Below are 20,239 nucleotides of genomic sequence, written 5' to 3'. Positions count from 1 at the left end.
AGAAGAAAGAAGGAAGAAGAAGGAGAAGAAAGAAGGAGAAGAAGAAAAGAAGAAGAAAGAAGAGAAGAAAGGAGAAGAAGAAAAGAAAGAAAGAAAGAGAGAGAGAGAGAGAAAGAAAGAAAAGGAAAGAAAGAAAAAAGAAAGGGCCGCCCTTTCACATCTCCACCCCAGAGAAGCCACTCCAGAGCCAGGCCTGGGTTGGGAGGAGGGAAGGACCTCTCTTGGTCTTTTTATTAAAGCCTTTGATTTCTGGTGATGTCCTTGCCAGCTGAGCGTGGAAAGGTGTGAGATGGTTCCAGAACACCTGGGAGGCTTCAAGTGTGCTGCTGCTTATGACCAGGAGTCCCCAGCAGACCGAAGCGTTAGTGACTTGTGAATGAGGAGGTCTGACGCATGTTCTAGGAGGACACAATGGGGGGAGCGTGAGAGGCCAAGAGCAGCACTGCAGAAGGTTGCGGTCATCCTCCAGATGTCAAGCTGCTAAGCCCAGCTCCCTAGAAAAGTAAAAGAGCCTTCTGATTCTTTGGACCTAACACTCCTATGTTCTCCTTCTGTCCCTCACCTCTCCATCCAACCCCTATCCCCCACTCATCTCTCTATCCATCCACCATTCCCCATCTTCCCCCACCCATTCACCCGCTATCCATCCATGCACGTATTTATCCACCCTCACATCTACCCATCATTCTACCCATGCATACATTCTACTCACCCATCTGCCTGTCCATCTATCCCTCATTCACCCATCCACCCACTCAGCCCTCTTCTACCTAATAACTCAGCCCCCATTTAAACTTCTCAAAAGCAAGGGAGTCTACCTTGCTCACTTCTATACTCCGGCCCCTACAGCAGCCCTGGCACATAAACGTTCAGTGCCTAATGAACCTTCAGTGAATTTGTCCATCCATTTATCCGTTCATCCATTTGCCTACCCTCTCCATCGGCTCATCCGCTCACCCATGCCCCGACTCAATATTTTGCCCACCTACAATGACCTATAATTCGAGGGGCAGTTCAAAGATCTGTAGGCTTCCATGTTCTTGAGGATGAGGAAGGGAAAGTCTCTTGGGACCATGGGGCGCTGCCCAGGGGATGAGAGGGTATTGGCTCAGGATGAAATTCTCAATCAAGTGCCATTTGGGGGCACAGGAAACCACTGTATGGACAGATAGGGCCCTTACAGAGCATCTTGTCCAAGGCCCCCATTTGACATATGGGGAGAAAGGAAGCAACTTGCACAAGGCTAACTATCAGGTTGAGAGCAGATTAGCTGTTAAGGCCCAGGGCTCTCCTGCTACTTCAAGCTGCTTCTACCACCAAAGCCCAATTGGGAAAGTTCAAATGTCCCAAAGGCACTAGAAGGCCAGCTCCCTGAGGTTAAGAATTGTGCCACTGGTCTTGGTCATGAACATTGGAAGTAGCAGCCCCAGAAAACTGACCATCCCTAACACCTGGTGGAGCCGGCACATACTAGACACTCAATAAACATCTGCGGTCAGCTCCTTCTCTGCCTTCCTCACGACCCCCTCTCTCCTCCTCCACCAACTCCTCACATGGAGAGATTCTTCCAGACTCCAGCCTCAGCGCCCTCTTCCTGCTTACTCTGCCTACCACCCCCCCCCCAACAGCCTTCAACTGCTGACTCCCTCCTAAATCCAATTTCTATCACCAGCCCAGACATCCCTGGTGAGTTTTGAAGCCCTATTTCCAACTCTCTACATGGTATTTCCACCTGGTCTTCCCAGGGGCACTGAGGTCAACCTACCCAAAGGTGGGAGCACGGCTGCCGTGCTCCAGGAAGACTGAGGAGGCTGGCATGGCTGAGAACAGAGGGAGACAAGGCGAACAGTTCTAAACAATGAGGTCAGAGAGACAGTGGGGTGTGGGGGAGGCGAGAGGCCCTGTAAGCCACTGAAGGACCTTGGCTTTTCCTCTGAAGCGGGGAATTATCGTTATCATGGTGTTCAGAGCAGAAGCATGACATCATCAGACTTAAGTTGCAGAAGTCAGAAATGTGGGGGCGGGTCAGCTGATTTCCTCTTTTTTCTTTCCCCCCTACCATTTCTATTCAATGACCAAACTCAGTTTTCCTGGTCTTTATTTCTCATATCTGCCCCTCTTCTCATCTCTACTATTACTATGACAATTCAGGAGCCGATCCTCACCGGCTTAGTCTCTTGGCGTAACTGCCAACTGGCCTCCACCTCTCATCTCCCCTTTCCAGCTCACTCCCCCCACTGACCACCGGAGTGACTATCTAAAATTACAACCTCGCTTGCTCAAATCTTTTCAGGGGCTCCTGATCTTAAGGCACGCACGCATGAGGTCTCTGAGTAGACCTGGACTACCACGCCTCTGTACTCCAGCACCTAAACTGCCCTCTGATCCCACTTTCTCTCCCCCTCCTAAGAACACAGACACACTCCCATTCACTCTGCTGAAACTCACCTCATGTCTTTGCTCATACAAGCCCTACCACTTGGAATACCCTGACCCACCCATTTTTTTCCTGGAAGATTCTTTCTTTTCTTTTTCTTTTTTTTTTTTTTTTAAAGATTTTATTCATTTATTTGAGAGAGAGAGAGAGAAGGAGAGCACGAGAGGGGGAAGGGTCAGAGGGAGAAGCAGGCTCCCGGACGTGGGGCTCGATCCCAGGACACCGGGACCATGACCTGAGCCAAAGGCAGCCGCTTATCCTACTGAGCCACCCAGGTGCCCCTGGAAGATTCTTTCTTTAGATGTCACCTCCACCAGGAAGCTCCATGATTCCTTTCCTTCCTACCCCAAGGCTGGGATAAGCGCTCTTCTCGTTTCCAATTCTATTATAGGCACTGATCCATATCATGTTGTAATTGACCATCTACTTGACCAGCGCCACGCTAAACTGTGAACTCCTCAAGGGCAGAGACTGTATCCTTCACTTCTGGGTCCCGAGCTCCTAAAACCGGGACTGGCATATCCTGTGAACTTTAAATGTTTGGTTAATACTGAATGGCCTTGTCATTCGTGGAATCAGTATATACCTTGTCACGAGGGGACGGCAGGAGGTGGGCCCTGGTGCAGGTACGGTTTCTGTCAGAACTAGAGAAGGCAGAGGGAAAGGGGAGGGCCGAGAATGTGGAAGTCGAGGACCAGAGCAGAAGAGAATCGGACTACACGGTTTTAAAATTTCCCTACCCTGCTAGGATGTTGTTAAACCCTTGCTCTCTCCCCTTCAGTCTCCTCGTCCTTCTCCCAGGACAAAGGGCATCTCCCTTGAAGCTTCACTCACCAGGTATCGGTGCCTCGGGTCTTGAAGGACACTGGAAGTAGAGGCCCGCGTCAGAGAAATTATTACTCCCAGAGCCAGAAAGAGATGTGGCTAGGGAGAAAGGGGCTGAGGTGTTCCTGGCCAGCAGTGAGGGGTGGGCACTGGGTGAGTTGGAGGGGGCAGCACTGCGCAGTCCAAGGGCTGGCTGTGAGTTCAGGGAGGTGGGCCCAGATTGCTGGAAAAGGTCAGCTGTGGTTGGGAGGGGTCAGGGACTGGAACTCGGGGCATGGTAGGGTCTCCGGACACAGTGGTCCTGGAGTGGGGGGGGGTCACCGTGTTTGGATATCTGAGTCCCTCGATCTTGGGTCTGTTTTTCCTTGGTGGGCACAGAGTTCATGTGGCAGCCAGCGATAAACAAGGCCTCATTGGTGAGTTCTGTGCTGATCCGGGTCAGGAATTCCTCAGATCGGGATAATGAAACCTTCTGCAAAAGGGGAAATCAGAGGGGCTCAGCCTGGGAGTTCCCACATGGGAGCCCTGGGTCTGGGTCTAAGGTCTGAGTCTGGTATTGGAGGGCTGATTCTTGAGATTTGGCAGAGAAGGCACTGGAAATGAGAGGCAGTCTTTGAGAACCTCAGGGCCAACTGCTGGGGGCTATGGGCTCAGGGTTGAGACTAGAGTCTCAAGGCTGGAGGTGTCAGTGCCCTTGGCCTAGGAGCTCTCCATCCACTTCGGCTCACTCCCATGCTCACCAGACTTCCACCCGAGGGGGTTCCAGCTTGGGACATCCTGCTGCCCTTCTCCCCATTCCTGGTAGGTGTGGATGCCATCCCCCTGGAAACAGGTGACACCTGTGTTAGGCTGAGAAACCAGCCCACTTTCCCCAAACCCATCCCACCACCATTCTTCAAGGCCCAGATTTAAGTAAGGCCTTTAGATGAACCATCCTGCTGTCCGGTTCTCTCCCTGAAAAAACAAATCTTTGCCTTAAATCTCCCTGGGGGAGGGAGTGGGGTGGCCCAGGAGCACTCTCCTTCCTCCCACCCGAGGCCCTTCCCAAGACAAGGCGCCAGCCGGCTTCCTGCTCCCCACCTGGCAGATGAGTTGAAATCCTGGGCAGGAGGGAAAAACAGGGAGGGCTAAGAAGCCGCTGTTTAGGTCTCAGGGGACGGGGAGTAGGAGCTGGGGAGGAAGACTGGAAAGAGGGGGACCCGGGGCGGTGAAGCTACCCGTTGTTATAAAAACCTTGCTGTCTGTGGACGTTCTGCAGCCCCGTTGCCAGGATATTAGGGATTCTAGAACCTCTAGAACCAAAGGCGGGGGCCGGATGGGGGGGGCATTTTCCCAGCACGTCGCATTCGCTCCTCTGGTCTCCGTTCCACCTCCTTTCGGATCCCTCCTTGGGGATGGTGACCCCAGCGCCAGAAGTCTGAGAAACCGAATCCTCCTACCACTAGGGGCGCGCAAGAAGCAACCCCGCCCTCGGCCGCCCTCCAGCCTCTCTAGCCGCTCTCTCGCGGCCTGGAGCCGGCGAGAGCAAATGAGGCCGGAGAGAGGGGACGGGGCAGGAAAAAAAAAACTGTGGGCTGTACTAAATAACCTTGCCTCTCGGGGACGCGTAGACCCAGGTGGCGGGGGGCGGAATGTTTTCCCCTTGTCCTGTCTCCAGGAAGCTATACCCTCCGGAGAAAGGAAAGGAGAATCAGTCATCGAGACCCCCTTCTCTTTTGACCTCTCCTTCTGGGTGCCCCCGCCCCCTCCTCGGCGCCGAGGCTTCTCTGCCCCTCTCCTCCCTCTGCGCTTTGGTACGCGCCGATGGAAAGGGGCGGAGGGAGGAAAAGGAAGCGGGCAGGTCTTAAAGGGACCGCAGCCATTCTTAAGCTTTTTTTTTTTTTTTTTTTTTTTTTCCTCCAGTTTTGCACGCCCGGGTGCGGCTGGGGCGACAGGGGTGGCCGCTGGAGGCGGGAAGGGCTGCCCCCAGGGAGGGCGGGCTGTGCGCGCCCCTACGCCCGACGCACCTCGCGGCCGGCCCATGCTCCGGCGGGCTGCGAGCTCTAACACCTGGGGCCGGGCGCGGACGGCGGGGGCCTGCGCGCTGTGGGCGCGGCCGATCCGCCGAGCCGGAGGGTGAGGCTGCGCGGCGGGGCTGGGACTCGGTTGGCACCTCCAGATCGGGCCCGGGGCGGCAAGGGGGGCCGCCGCGATGCCAGGTGAAAATATCTTCCTGTTTGTGCCTAACCTCATCGGTGAGTGCTGCCCGGGGCTCCCGGCCGAGCGGGAGGGCGAGGGAGGGGGCTTGGGCAGGGTCCCTGATCCCACTCTGTCTGCCCCCGTCCATCCCAAGGTTATGCCCGGATTGTCTTCGCCATCGTTTCTTTCTACTTCATGCCCTGCTGCCCCCTCACGGCCTCTTCCTTCTACTTGCTCAGCGGACTTCTGGACGCTTTCGATGGACACGCTGCTCGAGCCCTTAATCAAGGTGACAGACACCTCCTCCCAGCCAGCCTTGAGGCCCAGCCACCCTCTGTCCCCTTTTCCTGACTCCTCAGGACCTGGGGGCGGGCGGGAACTCGGGAACCTGAGGGCCCCGCCCTTCCCATTTCTGTAGAAAGCAGAACAGAATGGCCTACTTTCTTAGCAGAAGGGATTTAAGCTTGCTGTTGAGAAGAACTTACTGACAGGGTGTGGGGTAGCAAGACTGGACATGGCAGTGCTGGAGGTCTCCCTGAAGAAAAACCCGTTCAACAGGTGTTTCCGGGGGGGGGCTACTGTGTGCCAGGCACAAGGATTAGGGGTTCCAGAAGCCATGATTAGAGGGAGAATGGAGAGGGAAGAAGGATGGTTTCTGAAGGGTCAATTAATTTTTTAATCTGTTCTCCAAACCCGCCTGGCAAGACCTCCCCCAAAACTTGAAGTCTGCTCGTCTGGAGCCCTGGACCCTTGGTTCTGGGATTGATGAGCCGCAGAGCTAGCTTTCTCATGCCCCGCTCCGGCCCCCATGCCTCCTCATTTCCTCTCACAGTGACCCCTGCCCGTTGACCTCACACCCAACAGATAGCAACAGCCTATTTTCCTCCCCAGGCAGTGGACAGTGGACATTTTCCATCTTCTTTTAGATTCTGCATCAGAATGACACGCCAAATAGGGTTCCTGTCACAGACCCACTGCCCCCGATGGCCCCTTCCCACCTAACCGCCCCCGTTTTTCAGGGACCCGGTTTGGGGCCATGCTGGACATGCTGACGGACCGCTGCTCCACCATGTGTCTGCTGGTCAACCTGGCCCTGCTGTACCCACGGGCCACCCTTCTCTTCCAGCTCAGCATGAGCCTGGATGTGGCCAGCCACTGGCTGCACCTCCACAGGTCTGCAGTTCTGGGGGTGCTGGCCGGCTGAAGACACTACAGTGGGGAGGGGTGAAGCTATGTGGAGGGTGTCTGGAAAGCCTTCAGGCTTCCTGGGAGGTCTCCCTCTTAGCCCAGCTTTGTTGAAGGACCCTGGGCAAAGCCTCTATCAGGTCTGGTCCTATTCGCAGGTAGATTAAGCAATCCCTAAAAGTCCTGATTGGGTAGTCCGAGAATTCCAAATAGATAACGGCTGGGGGCTTTGGAATGTCGTATTTGAATCCTGACTCTGCTAGGTAATTACCAGCTAGGTAGTTGTGTGGCTTTGGGCAAGACCTCAGTTCTTAGCTGAGCCCCATCTCGTGCCCCGTCTCCTCTGCTCAATAGAGGCAATCCCAGCACCTACCTAGGAGGATTCAATGGACGTTAGTGGTAAGGAGTGCTCATGGATTCTCCCTGCTTTCTCCCCAAGTTCTGTGGTCCGAGGCAGTGAAAGTCACAAGATGATTGACCTGTCTGGAAATCCGGTGCTTCGCATCTACTACACCTCCAGAGTGAGCATTTCCCGCCCCTCCCCCTCTTATTCCCTCACCTTATGCCAAGCCCTGGGCTGAGCCCTGATCCTAGGTTAGGAGAAGGCATGAGCACAAGGAGGGACACGCCAACCCAGGGGAGACTCCGGGGGAGAGAGGCCTGGAAGCTGAGGCATGAAGGAGGGTAGGATTGGTGGGGAGGGTCCGTGTGCCTTACGGAGGGCAGCAGAAGGGAGGGAGGGAGAGAGAAGCCAGATTGGCCTGCGGGGCCAGTTCTCAACGAGCCTTAGGCCATAAAGGAGAAAGTCTTAGGCCACGTGGGCTTTATTCTGGGAGCACAGATAGTGTCTGGAAGGACTTTTAAAGAGAGAAGTAATATGCTGACATTTCTCTTTCACCCTCGCCTCACCCCTGCACTCCTGTATCCCGGTACCTTCCTGCTACCCATCCGCAGAGGGTTCTGGCCCCTGTCCTTTAGCTGGGGGGAGGGGCGGCACTGCTTAAGCAACCCTTTTGCTCTTTGTGCAGCCTGCCCTGTTTACCCTGTGTGCTGGAAATGAGCTCTTCTACTGCCTTCTCTACCTGTTCCATTTCTCCGAGGGACCTTTAGGTAGGAGGCGAGGGGCTGGGCGGGAGGGTGGGAGGGCCCCCTGGCCTGCCCGCAGTGATGGTGGCCTGGAGGCTGCAGACTCCTGGGCCTCCTCTCCCTCACCTGCATCCCATTTTCTCTGTATCGTCCGTGCTCCCTTCCACAGTTGGCTCTGTGGGTCTTTTCCGAGTGGGCCTCTGGATCACTGCCCCTGTCGCGGCGCTCAAGTCTCTCATCAGTGTCGTCCACCTGGTCACAGCCGCCCGCAACATGGCTGCCCTGGATGCGGCAGACCGAGCCAGGAAGAAGTGACCCCGGAATCTCCAGCCCCTGGCCACCCACCTGCCCTGGGGAGTCTCGCTGGGTCGCATGGCTCCCCTCTCCCTCCTGCGAGGGCCCAGGCTCCCATCTTCCTAATGTGTTGTCCGGCCTGCTGGGAAGGGGGGTTGGCCTCTTGGGTGATGCCGTGTTCTCCAGAGTCCTGAGGACCAGTCCCACCCCTGGGATTCCCAAGGACCTGGACTTCAAATCAGGAAGGATCCTCAAGAGGCCCCGGCCATACGGGCAGTGCTCCTGGGACACCAAGAGGCCTGAGGACCTGGCATTGTCGCACCTGCTGGCTCAGCCCACGGATCTGGCTTGGCCTGGGACTTTAGGGACACTTGAGTGAGGGAGATGGGGTGGGGGCCGGGTTTCTCAAAAGGCGGGGAGTCAGAGCTGTGCCCCTGGCCCCAGGAAGCCTGGGGTACCCCGGCCAGGAGAGAAGGGAGCGTGTCGATCCTTTCCCATCCCATTCTCCTGTGTCCAGTCCTGGCTCTGAAAACCTCCATAATAGGGGGTGTGGTGAGGGGGGCGGAGGCGGCTTCACTCTCCAGGACTTGGTTTCCTTTGAGATACTCTTGGACCAGGGCCTGGTTGAGGGGAGCTGGGGGGAAAAGGAAGATCCAGCTGGACGCTTTTCTCCTAGTTGTTTCCTAACCGGCTCTGCCCTGTCATTCCACCGTGACCTCGGAGAGGGGGCCTCCCTGCCACCCAAGCTCATGCCCTCTCTTTGCCCACCTTCTTTACAACATTGTCACTGGCTGTCTCCATTTTTTTGTACACCTCACATTTTCTACCCTCACCAGAATGTAAACTCCCTGAGGGCACAGACTTTTCTTGTTCCTTCTCTATCCCCACGATGAAGATGAACCTTAACCTGGCATATCATAGCCACTTAATAAAATTCACAAACAGATGAGTTGGTTTCTCAGTGTGGTCCTTAGATCACCTGTGGACTATTATCTTTTTAAAGATTTTATTTGTCAGAACGAGAGAGCACAAGCAGGGGGAGTGGCAGGCAGAGGGAGGAGCAGACTCCCCGCTGAGCAAGGACCTCGATGCAGGACTCGACCCCAGGACCCTGGGATCATGACCCAAGCTGAAAGCATATGCTTAACCGACTGAGCCACCCAGGCGCCCCGCCTGTGGATTATTTCTTAAAAATTCAGCTGTTTGGACCCTGTGCCAGACCTTTTAGAGCTGGCATCCCTAGGGATGGGCCCAGTTGCTATTTTAATAAACAACAGGTGATTGATTCTTCCCCATAATGTTGAGAATCGCTGTTCTGTCTTAAGCAGTTTGGGGGCACTTACTGTGTCATAGACCTTGTTCTGGGCATCTGTCCCTAACAGCTACCCCTGCCATCTGAGCTTTCTCTGCTGTCTGGCACCAGCTTGCTTTTTAAGACTATATTCAGCCTCCCATATGCCAGATCCTGTGCTGGGGGTTCTTTGCAGATGTTACTCATTTCGTCCTTATAATAGCTTAGCCAAGAGGCCCTTGTGTCCCAGCGAGCTGAAATGTAGCAGCTGGGTATTGAGCCTCAGCTCCTGTGCTAGGCCCAGGGGATTGGGTCAGTCCTCTTGGAGGTCACAGGCCAGCCATGAGGGAGATGATAATGCAGTTCGACCGAGCTCGTGGCGGGGATGGGAGAAAAAAGTGCTGGAGCACTTGGGTGTGGCTGAAGCAGGTGGGTGCCTAGAAAGCTGCTAGGGATTGGGGTGGGAAGGGTTAATGTGCAAGCGAGGATGATTCCCAGCGAGGAGAATGGAGGCCAGAGAGCACCCAGAGCAGTTGTGAGGAAATGGAATTGGATCGATGTGCCTGGGACACTGAGTGCCGTGGGTTGGGGCTGGAGAGCTGAGGCTGAAGCCAGCCAGGGCCGCCTGAGGAGTCCAGTAGGGCATTTGGACTTAATCCTGAGGGCCACCTGGAGCCACTGAAGGATCTTTGAAGATAATAGGTAAAATATTCCTATGGCAAAAATACAGAATCGTATGCATAACAAAAGGCTGACGAGGTCTGCCACCTTCAGCTCTCCTTTCTCCCCAGAGGTGACCACTGCTACTCATTGTTTTTAGGTCCGTCTAGATAAACTCTTCGCGCCTACACACTCGGATTTCCATATTTTAAAGCTCATTCTGTGTATGTAGTGCTCTGCTCTCATGAGCGACCACAGTTCCAAGTGCTTTTTGTGTGCATTCCTTCCCTCCTTTCACCCCCACCCAGGCTAGCCTTCTATTGTGCCCATCTTCCAGAGAGGAAATCGAGGCCCTCGGAGGAGGCCCCAAAGCCTGCACCCTTAACATTGGCCGTCCCCAGGGCCGTCTGCTCAGTGGTGGCACAGAATTCCATTACGTATTTGTTAACCAGCTCCTGCCCCATGAACAATGCTGGTAAACCGCCCGCACCCGCTCTTGGAGGGCACTTGTGGGAGACACGTGGAAGGTTTGCAGCAGGGCAGTGGCTGGGGCAGAGGTACTCCAGGAAGCTAGTGAGTCAGAGCCCAGCTGCCCCTCCAAGTTCTTCGGGTGCCCGCTGCCCTTCACCCTTTGTGAACCGTGCTCTCCCCTGCAGCCAGATGGGTCCTCAGAGCCCTCGCTGAAGCCCCACGGCCCTGCCTCCTTGGCTCTTCAGCCCTAACCATTTCTAGTGACCCCAGGAGTCTCTAACTTACATAAACCCAGCAAGCCCGTGATCTAAACAAGGGGGAGACGTGGCAGGAGAGGGTGTCTTCCACTCAAGTAGACTACACGCCTGAGGCTGGAGGACCCACCCCTGGTAGGGCCCGGAGGTTGGCCTCTGCCTTGGGTCCCGAGCCCGGTGGCTGGACTGAGCCCAGGAGCAAGCAGAGTGACATGGAGGAGGACAGTGGGGGAGCGTCTAGGCCGAATTTGATCTAAGGAACGTAGAGGAGCCATATGTTACCATGGTCTGCATGTTTGCGTGCTCGCAAAATTCCTATGTTGAAACCTAATGTCCGATGTGACAGCATTTGGAGATGGGGGCCTTTAGGTCGTGAGCCTTCCAGAATGGGATTAGTGCCTTCACGAAAGAAGCTCCAGAGAGCTCTCTTGCCCCTTCCACCAGGTGGGGACGAAGCCAAAGGTGTGGGCTCTGAACTGGGAAGAGGGTTGTCACCAGCACTTGGCCATGCAGGTACCTCAATCTCGGACTCCAGAACCATGGCATGACTGTTTTTATAAGGCCCCCGCCTGTGGTGTCTTGCTATAGCAGCCCGAAAGGACTAAGACAAAGGCGCAGGAAGAGCTTTGGGGATCTCATCTGTACGCTTTCAGACTAAATGAATCACCACCATGCAAGACATTCCATTGGCTCGCTCCGCTCAGCGGGCCCTGGCTCCGGGAGGGCACAGCCGGGGCCCCGTGAATCCGCCCTTCCCTCAGGTGAACCTAACTGCTGGAACAAACCTCAAGGCCTACAGCGGCTCAACCACGATAGAAGTTTATTTCTAACTCATGTGAAGTCCTAATCAGGAGCTCCTGACTGGGAAGTAGCTCTCCTGAGGCACAGATTCAGGGACTCGGGCTCTTCACATCTCACGGTACCACCGTTTTCCACACAGGACCCCCCAGAGTGCCCTGCTCGCTCGCAAGGTGCAGGCAGAGGAGGAGGGGCCTGGAGGATTGCCCGAGGTTGGTGTTCATGGGAAGGCGGGCAATTGACACCTACTGCTTCCTTCCACCTTCCATTGGCTGCAACTCAGTCAATGTGGCCACTTGTTCCCGCAAGGGAGGTTGGGAAAGAGAGATTAGCTGTGGGCTGAGGAGGAAGAGGAAACAGGTTGAGTAAAGAGCATGTTACCTGCTGAGTAGGATTTCACTGGTTTTCTTATGCGAGGGGTTCTTAAAGCAAGTACCTTGTCTGGCATTCAACTAAAGAAAAGCCAATTACTCCCTGCTAGAGAAAAACAGGCTGTGTTGAACTTCACCAGGGATCACGCTGTTCTGTATTTCCCAGGCAACTTAAGGGAACTTCAAGGGTAAATTTAGTACCAAGGGACTGGCTTAGCACCTGGCTTCGGGGTGAGCTGGAGCCCCCACTCGGTGGCCAGCAAACAGGCCCGCTTCCCGTCACCGAGTTATATCTGGTCTCCCTCACCCTAGTCAGTCCCGGGCCTGTCCTCATATGTACGCTTTATCATTTTATTTTTTTAAAGATTTTATTTGACAGAGCACACAAGCAGGGGGAAGGGGAGGGGGAGGAGAAGCAGGCTCCCCACGGAGCAGGGAGCCCAGTGCAGGGGCTCGATCCCAGGACCCTGGGATCATGACCGGAACCGCAGGTAGACGCTTAACCCACTGAGCCACCCAGGCACCCCACATGCGTACAATTTAAAGAACAGCTCCCCAGGGGCATCTGGGCGGCCCATGGGTTAAGCGTCTGCCTTTGGCTCGGGTCACGATTTCAGGGTCCTGGGATGGAGCGCTGCGTAGCAGTGAGCTTGCTTCTCCCTCTCCCTCTTCCCTTCCCTCCCACCCCCTGCTCATGCTCTCTCTCTCTCTCTCAAAATCTTTTAAAAAATAAAGAACACCTTCCCCTATGACCTTACTAGTTTCCATAACCTCGTGGGGGTACACGCAGTGGTCAGGGTGGGTTAGATTAGGCTCTGATCCCAGTGCGAATTCTCGCTCCTGCTATGGGTCTATGGCTGTGGCTCTGCTTCCTGCCCTTTCTCTCTCTGGGACCCGCCTCTCTTTGGAACATTGCCCATCACCATGGAAAAGGGAAAAGAGGACAGTGATGTCCCTTCCCCTTGCATTTCACTGGCTAGAACAAGTCATATGGCCACGCCGGATGGCCACTAGAGAGCCATGGGGAGCCATCAGATCCTCAGCCGGAGAGGAGTCCAGAGTTCAGGGGTGAGGTCAGGGATGGGGAACTGCACTGGAAGTCTGTGGGCTAGAGATGCCCTAAAGCCGTGGGACTGGCCAAGATGGTCACTGAGAAAGGACAGGGTTCCGGGCGACCTGTGATCTAGACGGAGCAGAGGAAGTGGAGGGGGCCAGGGAAACGGAGGCGTGGGCCCTGAGGTGGGGAGGCGGCGGCGTGGGTGCCTAGCGGCGGGACAGGCTGCACAAGGAGCACCGAGTGCGGGCTCTAGGGCCAGGGACGTCCCTGGTGACGCCGATAAGAGCAGTTTCCAGGCAGGAAGGGTGGAGACAGCAGCCAACTGGAGTGGCTTGAGAAGATAAGGAGAGGTGAGCAATGGAAACGAAGAAACATGGCTGCGAAGGAAAGAGAGGAGAGGGGGGAAGCCAGGGGGAAGGCAGGGCTGAGGGAGAGCCTGCGTGCGGGTTCCGTGGCCGGAGCGTAGAGGCCGCTCACCTGCCCGGGACAGGGAGCCGGAGACGGAGAAGGTGATGGTGCAGCCCAGAAAGGAGATCCACGGAGGAGTGGACTTGGGGGAGATCACCAGCATTTAGAGCCCAAGGGGAGGAGTGTGGCCCAGGGGGAACGGGAGGCAGGACAGAGCCCGGGTGCTGGTGGTTTGCTATATGAGCTGCTGGGAAGCAGGGGGGCCTCCTGCCCAGTGTGCTTCTATTTTCTCTCAGAGGTGAGAGCAAGTGGGTGGGGACGTGGGAGGCTGGGAGGAGGGGTATGTGTGGTTGTTCTGAGCAAGAGCTCACAAGAGCAGGAGAAGCAGAGTCAGAGGCCCTAGGTCTCCCTTGAGATTTGCTGCCATGAGTTTAAAATGGAATCAAGTCAGCATGTGGGTTGTACCTCCCCCAGCAACACGCAACTGGTCCAGGGCGGACCGAGAGGGCGGTAGTTGGTTTAAGAAGGGAGGGGCTAGGCACCCCAGGGGGGGGAGGGGAGAGGTGGAGTTAAGGAGGGAGGTTTTTGGTCAATCACCTGGAACACAGGGCAAGACTGAACTGAAAGGGTGGGTGTCAATGTTGAGAGGGTGGTTGGGGTCAAGGTCACTGAAGCCTTGAGTGGGAGGAATGGTTTGGGAAGGGGAGGCAGCAGGGGCCCACGTTTCACGCCCCATTATTAGTTGGGGCAAGGTCAAAGGACAACCTCGGGAAGGAACATGCCCACCCAGGACAACCTTGCTTGCTGTCCGCTATCCCCAGAGGCCCTTGGCCATGAGCATCTGGTACCTGCACACGTTAATTCTCAAGGGAAGATGCAGGACAGTCAGTCGGAAGCAGGGCAGGCCAGGCTGACTCCCTTGCCTGTTTGTTCAACCCAGAGCCAGCCCCACCAAGTGCTGCGGGCTCCGCAGTCAGCCCCTCGGCCTCCAGCGCGGCCCTGAGCGGAGCCAAGCCTCTGGCACATGAAGGCAGTGCAACTCAGAGCGAGACGGGGCTGGTGGGGTCAGCCTCGGTGCCGGAAGAGGAGTAAGACCCCAACACAAAGCATCCATGCAGCCTCCTCTTGTGGAGGAGCATTTGATCCTGCCCGGATCGTTCCCCAAGAAAGGGCTCTGCCCTGGTTGTGGGGACGCCTCCCTCCGTCTGCTCCCGCAGAGCCCAAGCCGCAAGCCCAGGGACGCGCTCCAGTTCCCGCGGAAGGACAAGTGCTCAGGCCTGCCGGGTGTGCAGTGTGACCAGCAGGTGGCGCCACAGGCAGCCTCCCAAGTGCTGGGGGGCGGGGAGCAGGGGGCGATGCTGCAGGGGTGGGTGGGGAGGGCAGGCTGCTGGAGGACGTAGCAGCGAGAAGAGATGCTGCCAGTGCAGGAGCTCTTGGGGGGGTGGCGGCTAGGCAGGCGCCATTCTCTCCCCTGGGGTGTCCTCTCCCAGCCTGGGGCCCGAGAGGACTGACTGCCAAAAGACAGTCTGGCCATTGGGACTGTGGGGTCACACTCCTAGCAGTGTGACTTCAGGGAGTTGTTCTCCCGGCCTCAGTTTCCTCCCCAGCCAACACAGGACAGTCTCTAGTAGCTACCTTGAGATTTCAGGGGTATCCCTTAAGCTCCCCTGTGACGCAGACCCCCAGTTGCTTCAATGCCCAGAAGTGTTTTATTCATGAGTGCAGCAGGGAGCTAAGGCATGACATGGTTGCCCCCAGGGGCCTGAGGGGCGGGAGCGGACTGGAGAAGCAAGCCCTCCGGGGGGCCCGGCACGCCGGTCGCCTTCTGGGCCGGGTGCAGGGCCTCAGACCCAAGCCCCAGCAGACCTAAGGCTGTGTTGAAGAGGTTGATGGGAGTGGAGCCATCGGTGATGAGGGTTGATTTCAGGCCCAGGCTCTGGAGCAGTTTTACCTGGAAGAGCAAGAGGGGAGCGAGAAGGTAGAGTCAGGCCCTTGTCCCTTTCTCTTGGCTCCTAGGCCACCATCCGCATGGATCTGCCACTGCAGCTGCCACACAAGCTGTCCTCACCGGGGGAATCAGGGGTAACAAGCAAGGAGCACGAGGGGAGCCTGAAGGTTTCGCCAGGGCGCAGGATGCCTGGAGGCCCGGCTGCCCCTGTCCTGCCTCCATCCGCCACCTGGGTTGCGGCCATCCAGTCCTTTCTGTGCCTGAGCACACTGAGTTTTGTTCTCTGTGTCTGTGCCCTTGGACCCTCTCCCAGGAAGCTCCTGTCAACTCTACATCGACCTCAAGTAGCCCCTCCTCAGAGGGGCTCTCCCTAAGCCACCCGGCATCACCCTAAGCCACTTCCTTCAAAGCACTGGCCAGACTGGTGGCCCAGCTGCTTACCGTCCGCCCCGGGGGCTGCAGCTCCCTGCTGAAGCTAGTGCAGTGCCCGACAGAGGACACCGGACACGGGATACAGGACAGTCCCATCTCCACCTCCCCTCACCCCTCTGCCCCCAACATCACTCCAGGTACATCTGCCACCCCCCAGTGCTGCCTTCTTGGTTCCAAGTATGGTCCCAAGACATACACACTCCCCTGCACCCTCCCCACTCTCACCTGCATCTCTGGGCCCGCCACTGCGAGGTCCCTGATGGTACTGGGGCCCAGGGCTTCTGTCATCTGCTTGAACTTCTTCACCTCCACCTCAGCCAGCTGCTGGGCCTTGCTCACCTCCAGCTCCAGCTGGGCCCGGGCGTACACCAGTTCTAGCTCTCGCACTTTCTGTACCCGCTGGAGCTCAGCCTCCTGGAAGAGGGGAAAACGCAGCATTCTTTCCTTTGTGTGGCCCCTGGGAACTGCCCAGCAAGTCCCCCTAGCCAGCAGGCCTGAGGGAACAGAGGCCCAAGGCATGGAATTGCAAACTGCTAGTCAATTGGCTGTGGATCCTGGCGGGGCTACCTTTTAAGCTAGTGACCTGTGGGAGTCCTTAATCTAAGCCTTGGTTTCCTCAGCTGTCATCCGGAGATAATACTTACCGCCTTAGTGGGATTTCAAGCATTAAATAAGACCATGTGCGTAAGACAATACAATAGTTAGCACAAAGCCGCCAACATTTGCACGAATATCACACACAGGATGGAGGTCATAATACCTGCCTGGGGGGGGGTGGTAGAAGATTATTAAGTGAGGGGCACCTGGGTGGCTCAGTTGGTTAAGCGACTGCCTTCGGCTCAGGTCATGATCCTGGAGTCCCGGGATCGAGTCCTGCATCGGGCTCCCTGCTTGGCAGGGAGTCTGCTTCTCCCTCTGACCCTCTTCCCACTCGTGCTCTCTATCTCTCATTCTCTCTCTCTCTCTCTCAAATAAATAAATAAAATCTTTAAAAAAAAAAAGAAGATTATTAAGTGAATAGATACAGGGCAAAGGAATTTATAAACCACAAAGTATTTAAGTAGGGCTTTACACGGGCGCCTGGGTGGCTCAGTTGGTTAAGCATCTGACTCTTGATTTCAGCTCAGGTCATGATATCTGGGTTGTGAGATCAAGCCCTGTGTGGGGCTCCCAGCTGTGCATGGAGCCTGCTTAAGAGTCTCTCTCTCTCTGTGAAGGGAACCGGAGGGTATTATGCTAAGTGAAATAAGTCAATCAGAGAAAGACAATTATCACACGATCTCACTGATATGTGGGATTTAAGAAACAAGGCAGAGGATCACAGGGGAAGAGAGGAAAAGATGAAAACAAAACCAGAGAGGGAGACAAACCAAAAGACGCTCTTAATCTTGGGAAACAAACTGAGGGTTGCTGGAGGGGATGAGGGTGGAGGGATGGGGTGGCTGGGCGATGGGCATTGAGAAGGGTACGGGTTGTGGTGAGCTCTGGGTGTTATATAAGACTGAGGAATCACAGACCTATACCCCTGAAATAATATGTTAATTGAATTTAAATAAAAATTTTTTTTAAATGGGGAGAAAAAAAGATTCATTCTCTCCCTCTGCCCTTCTCCCCCTCCCCCCACTCCCACTTTCTCCAAATAAATAATTAGGGCTTTACATTCAGATACCTGGCATCCTACACATGCTCAGGGACTGCAGTGATGGGGCCTCTTCCAGACCCCAAGGCCCCGCCCTCCCACAGGCATCACCCCTTGACTCACCGTCTCAATGGCCAAGGCCTCTGCTTTCAGCTTGGCCTGCAGCACGGAGCCTTCCCCCTCGATGCGCAGGGCCTCTGCACGGGACTCGGCCTCCGCCTTGGCAGTCCCCGTGCTCTCCACGGCGGTGCTGGGGGGTGGTGGGGGAGAGTCAGGGGACACCCAGGAGAAAGCCTTTCTCCCTCTGCCCCCCCCCCAACGCCCCGGCTAATGCCGCAGCAGGTGTCACGCGCGCCCCACTGCCTCCACCCGCGATTTTTCTGAGGCCTGGCGCTCTTTTCCTCTGGTTCTCAACCCACCTCAGAGCCTCCAGCTCCAAGAGTTCCCTGCGAGCTTTTTCAGCTTCGGACTGGTCCAAGATCTTCTGCCTCTCAAGCCGGCCGCGGGCTTCTTGCTCAAGTCTCTGAGCCTCGTGCCTGGATGGAACACAGGACAGGGGACAGGAAGATGCTGGTGTGGGGTCAGATCTCCAACAGGAACTCCAACAAGGGCAGGGCCCACCCATCTGCTGGGCGCCCGCGGGCGGCACTCAACCCACAAAGGGAAGCAGAAGGGTGCGCACGCGTGCAGCAAGCCTGGTGCGACTCTCGGCGTGGGCGGGGACGCGGCCATGACCAAGGTCCCTGCTTTCACACAACTGGCCTTCCAGTCAGGAGAAACAAATGAACACGGTTGATTTCTGACAGTGACAAGCTCCCCGAGAATGGGTGAAGGGACAGCATGGCTGAGCAGAGGGCTCGGTTTCCGTTGGGGCAGGAAGGGGCTCTGCAAGGAGCTTCGGGCTGAGGCCAGAGGAGGAGAATACCCTAGGGGAAGAGCATTCTGGGCAGAGGGAAGAGCCAGGGCAGACGGCCCTACGGTGGGAACCCAGCTGTGCCAACGAGGGGCAGAAAGGAGCTGGTGGGATCGGAGCACGTGAGCCTGGCGAGAGGCTGGAAGGTGAGGTGGGGGTGGCAGGGCTGGACCCCTGGGTGCCTGGAAGGCCACAGAAGCGAGTTTGGGTTCTAGCACAGGCAAGGCGAGACGCCACAAGTGCAGGATGGCACGTGGTCGTCCTTTAAAGGGACCACACTATCTGCTAAGGGAGAGAGCAGGCGACCGTGGGGGGCTGCCAGGTCACCCAGGTCCCGGCAGTGGGCTGAGAGAGGGACCGTGGAGAGGTCTGGCCCACGGTGGGCATCATGGGCAGCGCTGCCCCCTCCCCAGGCCTCACTTACTTAGCAGCTGCCTCCTGGGAGTTGGTGGTGATCTCGATGGCCAGCTGGACACTGCGCTGGAGGGCATCCCGGGTCCTCTGGTCCACGGGCTCCACCGACTGCACGTCCACACTGCTGACCACCAGTCCGTTTTGGGGGAAGATGGCCCGGTCCCGGGGCTGGGGCAGGGCCCTGCTGTCTGGCCCCTTGGTTTCCAGGGTCTCAAAGCCAAAGACAGCCATGCGAATGATGCGGGCGGAGTTCTTGTGGAAGTCATCGAAGGTGACGGAGGCCACGGCCCCCCGCACCCGGGACGCGATGGCCTTGCAGGCATCACCCACGAAGTCCGGCACCGAGAAGAGCTTGGCTGTCTCTTTAGGGTCCTTCCGGTCACTCACATCGAAGTGCCTGTGAGCAGCGAGGCCCAGAACAGGGAAGCCATTTTCCTCCAGGACACAGCAACTCTGTCGTCTCGGAAAAGGACTCGGACGCCCACCCTCCGTGACCGGCCAGGGTCTCTCTCAACAGAGAGTGAGAATTACTCCCCACCAAGCACCCAGGTGAGGTCCCATTTAATTCTCTTAGCCACCCTGGGAGGTGGGGATGAGCGTTATCCCCTCTCACAGACGAGGAAATAGAGGCCCAGGGAGGTGAAGGGACAGACCCAAAGTCACGTGATATGTGGCAGGCAGCGTGGCTCCGTGGCCTATGCCCTTAGCTGTCGTGCGCCCGAAATGTCCGCGCCCATCTGCCTCTGTCATAGTCCTGGTCACTCGGCCAAGAGGTGGCTGAGCTGGAGCCTAGCTTCCACTCCAGCTCTAACTACGTGCAGGGCACTGCTATAACCTCACCGTGCCCTTTCAACAGCCCTGGGAGCCCTGGGAGCCCTGGGAGGTGGACGGTTGCCGTTCTCATTTTACATATTGGGAAACTGAGGAAAGCACCGAGTCGCTTGCCCAGGTCCACAGCTAGCAAACGGCAGGGCCGGGACCCAGGCAGCGAGCCCCGGAGCGTGTGCCGGTGACACGTGCCCACACGTGCCCACTCCGACGGGGCGGGTCTGGCCGACGTTTGTAGAACCTTGCCCTTACGTGGTAGGCTGGACACATGCTGAGTTTAGCTGGGGGGTTTCCTCCAGCCATGTCCCCCAAATCCTGCTCCCAGCAGGGGTGTCTGCACCTCCCTGTCACCCCCCTCTTTGGGCATCAGACTGGCTTTCCTCCTTGGCTGTGGCGGAGTCGGGCATCCTGCCCCCATGACGGGCCCAGCACGGTGGCAGGCAGCATCCGTCCTTGCGGTCCCTCCCCACCCCTCACCAGTTGTAGGCGAGCTGCAGCTGCAGCCTGGCATGGTCTGCGGTTTCGATGGTGATGACATCTGTGAAGAAGTCAGGCCCGAGCAGTAGGCAGAGCGCACGGCGAGCGTGGGGACGCTTGGGCCTCCCGGCCGAGAGGGACAACACGGTGAACTGCTCTTCAGGACCCAGTGACACCAGCTCGGGCCCAAAGACCACACTGCAGAGGGAGCCGGGAGTCAGACACATGGAGAGCCCCTCATCTCCCCCAGTCACCTGTCCCACCTCAACCCCC

At 56.8% G+C, this 20,239-nt stretch overlaps 3 protein-coding genes across 7 annotated transcripts in view; 1 reads left to right on the top strand and 2 right to left on the bottom strand.

Moving 5' to 3' along the window:
* Positions 1-194: 194 nt before the first annotated feature.
* Positions 195-5,108, bottom strand: LOC112810313 (putative protein T-ENOL). 5 transcript variants are annotated; one of them, XM_073888175.1, is made up of 6 exons: positions 4,856-5,108; positions 4,003-4,084; positions 3,584-3,734; positions 3,272-3,302; positions 3,024-3,081; positions 195-398 (listed from the first exon to the last, which is right to left on the bottom strand). In XM_073888175.1, the coding sequence occupies exons 2-6, from the start codon at positions 4,078-4,080 to the stop codon at positions 363-365; spliced, it is 354 nt and encodes a 117-aa protein (XP_073744276.1). In that variant the 5' UTR covers positions 4,081-4,084; positions 4,856-5,108; the 3' UTR covers positions 195-362. The 5 variants fall into 5 exon arrangements, with proteins under 5 accessions (XP_073744276.1, XP_073744275.1, XP_025709630.1 ...); XM_073888174.1 differs by lacking the exon at positions 4,856-5,108 and adding an exon at positions 4,480-4,807; XM_025853845.2 differs by lacking the exon at positions 4,856-5,108 and adding an exon at positions 4,496-4,807.
* A 43-nt stretch (positions 5,109-5,151) lies between these two features.
* Positions 5,152-8,952, top strand: CDIPT (CDP-diacylglycerol--inositol 3-phosphatidyltransferase). The gene is made up of 6 exons (XM_025853842.1): positions 5,152-5,496; positions 5,595-5,729; positions 6,460-6,613; positions 7,065-7,146; positions 7,654-7,735; positions 7,881-8,952. Exons 1-6 carry the CDS (start codon positions 5,454-5,456, stop codon positions 8,024-8,026), a joined length of 642 nt encoding a protein of 213 aa, XP_025709627.1. The 5' UTR covers positions 5,152-5,453; the 3' UTR covers positions 8,027-8,952.
* Positions 8,953-15,005: 6,053 nt separating this feature from the next.
* The window catches only part of MVP (major vault protein), a 23,677-nt gene continuing 18,443 nt past the window's right edge, over positions 15,006-20,239 (bottom strand). The window contains exons 10-15 of the mRNA XM_025853762.2: positions 19,967-20,164; positions 18,672-19,058; positions 17,754-17,870; positions 17,458-17,584; positions 15,921-16,109; positions 15,006-15,266 (exon numbers count right to left, since the gene is read on the bottom strand). Coding sequence (XP_025709547.1) covers positions 15,048-15,266; positions 15,921-16,109; positions 17,458-17,584; positions 17,754-17,870; positions 18,672-19,058; positions 19,967-20,164 — 1,237 coding nt within the window. The 3' untranslated portion in view covers positions 15,006-15,047. The remainder of the gene's footprint in view (positions 15,267-15,920; positions 16,110-17,457; positions 17,585-17,753; positions 17,871-18,671; positions 19,059-19,966; positions 20,165-20,239) is intronic.

This window comes from Callorhinus ursinus, unplaced genomic scaffold (genome assembly GCF_003265705.2).
Source record: "Callorhinus ursinus isolate GAN/ISIS: 27379988/994484 unplaced genomic scaffold, GSC_fseal_2.0 scaffold87, whole genome shotgun sequence".
NCBI lineage: Eukaryota > Metazoa > Chordata > Mammalia > Carnivora > Otariidae > Callorhinus > Callorhinus ursinus.
The sequence above is the reverse complement of the archived record's forward strand: the minus strand, read 5'-3'. Positions and strand labels throughout refer to the sequence as shown.

Excerpts from the sequence above, each read along its gene's own strand:
- LOC112810313 (XM_073888175.1), bottom strand. The coding sequence starts at position 4,080 with ATGGCATCCACACCTACCAGGAATGGGGAGAAGGGCAGCAGGATGTCC. Across the intron at positions 3,082-3,271 it reads ACCCGAGGCACCGATACCTG|TTCTGACAGAAACCGTACCT; the intron begins GTGAGTGAAGCT and ends TGCCTTCTCTAG. Across the intron at positions 399-3,023 it reads TGCCGTCCCCTCGTGACAAG|AACATGCGTCAGACCTCCTC; the intron begins GTATATACTGAT and ends GTGTCCTCCTAG.
- CDIPT (XM_025853842.1), top strand. The coding sequence starts at position 5,454 with ATGCCAGGTGAAAATATCTTCCTGTTTGTGCCTAACCTCATCG. Across the intron at positions 5,497-5,594 it reads GTTTGTGCCTAACCTCATCG|GTTATGCCCGGATTGTCTTC; the intron begins GTGAGTGCTGCC and ends GTCCATCCCAAG. Across the intron at positions 7,736-7,880 it reads TTTCTCCGAGGGACCTTTAG|TTGGCTCTGTGGGTCTTTTC; the intron begins GTAGGAGGCGAG and ends TCCCTTCCACAG.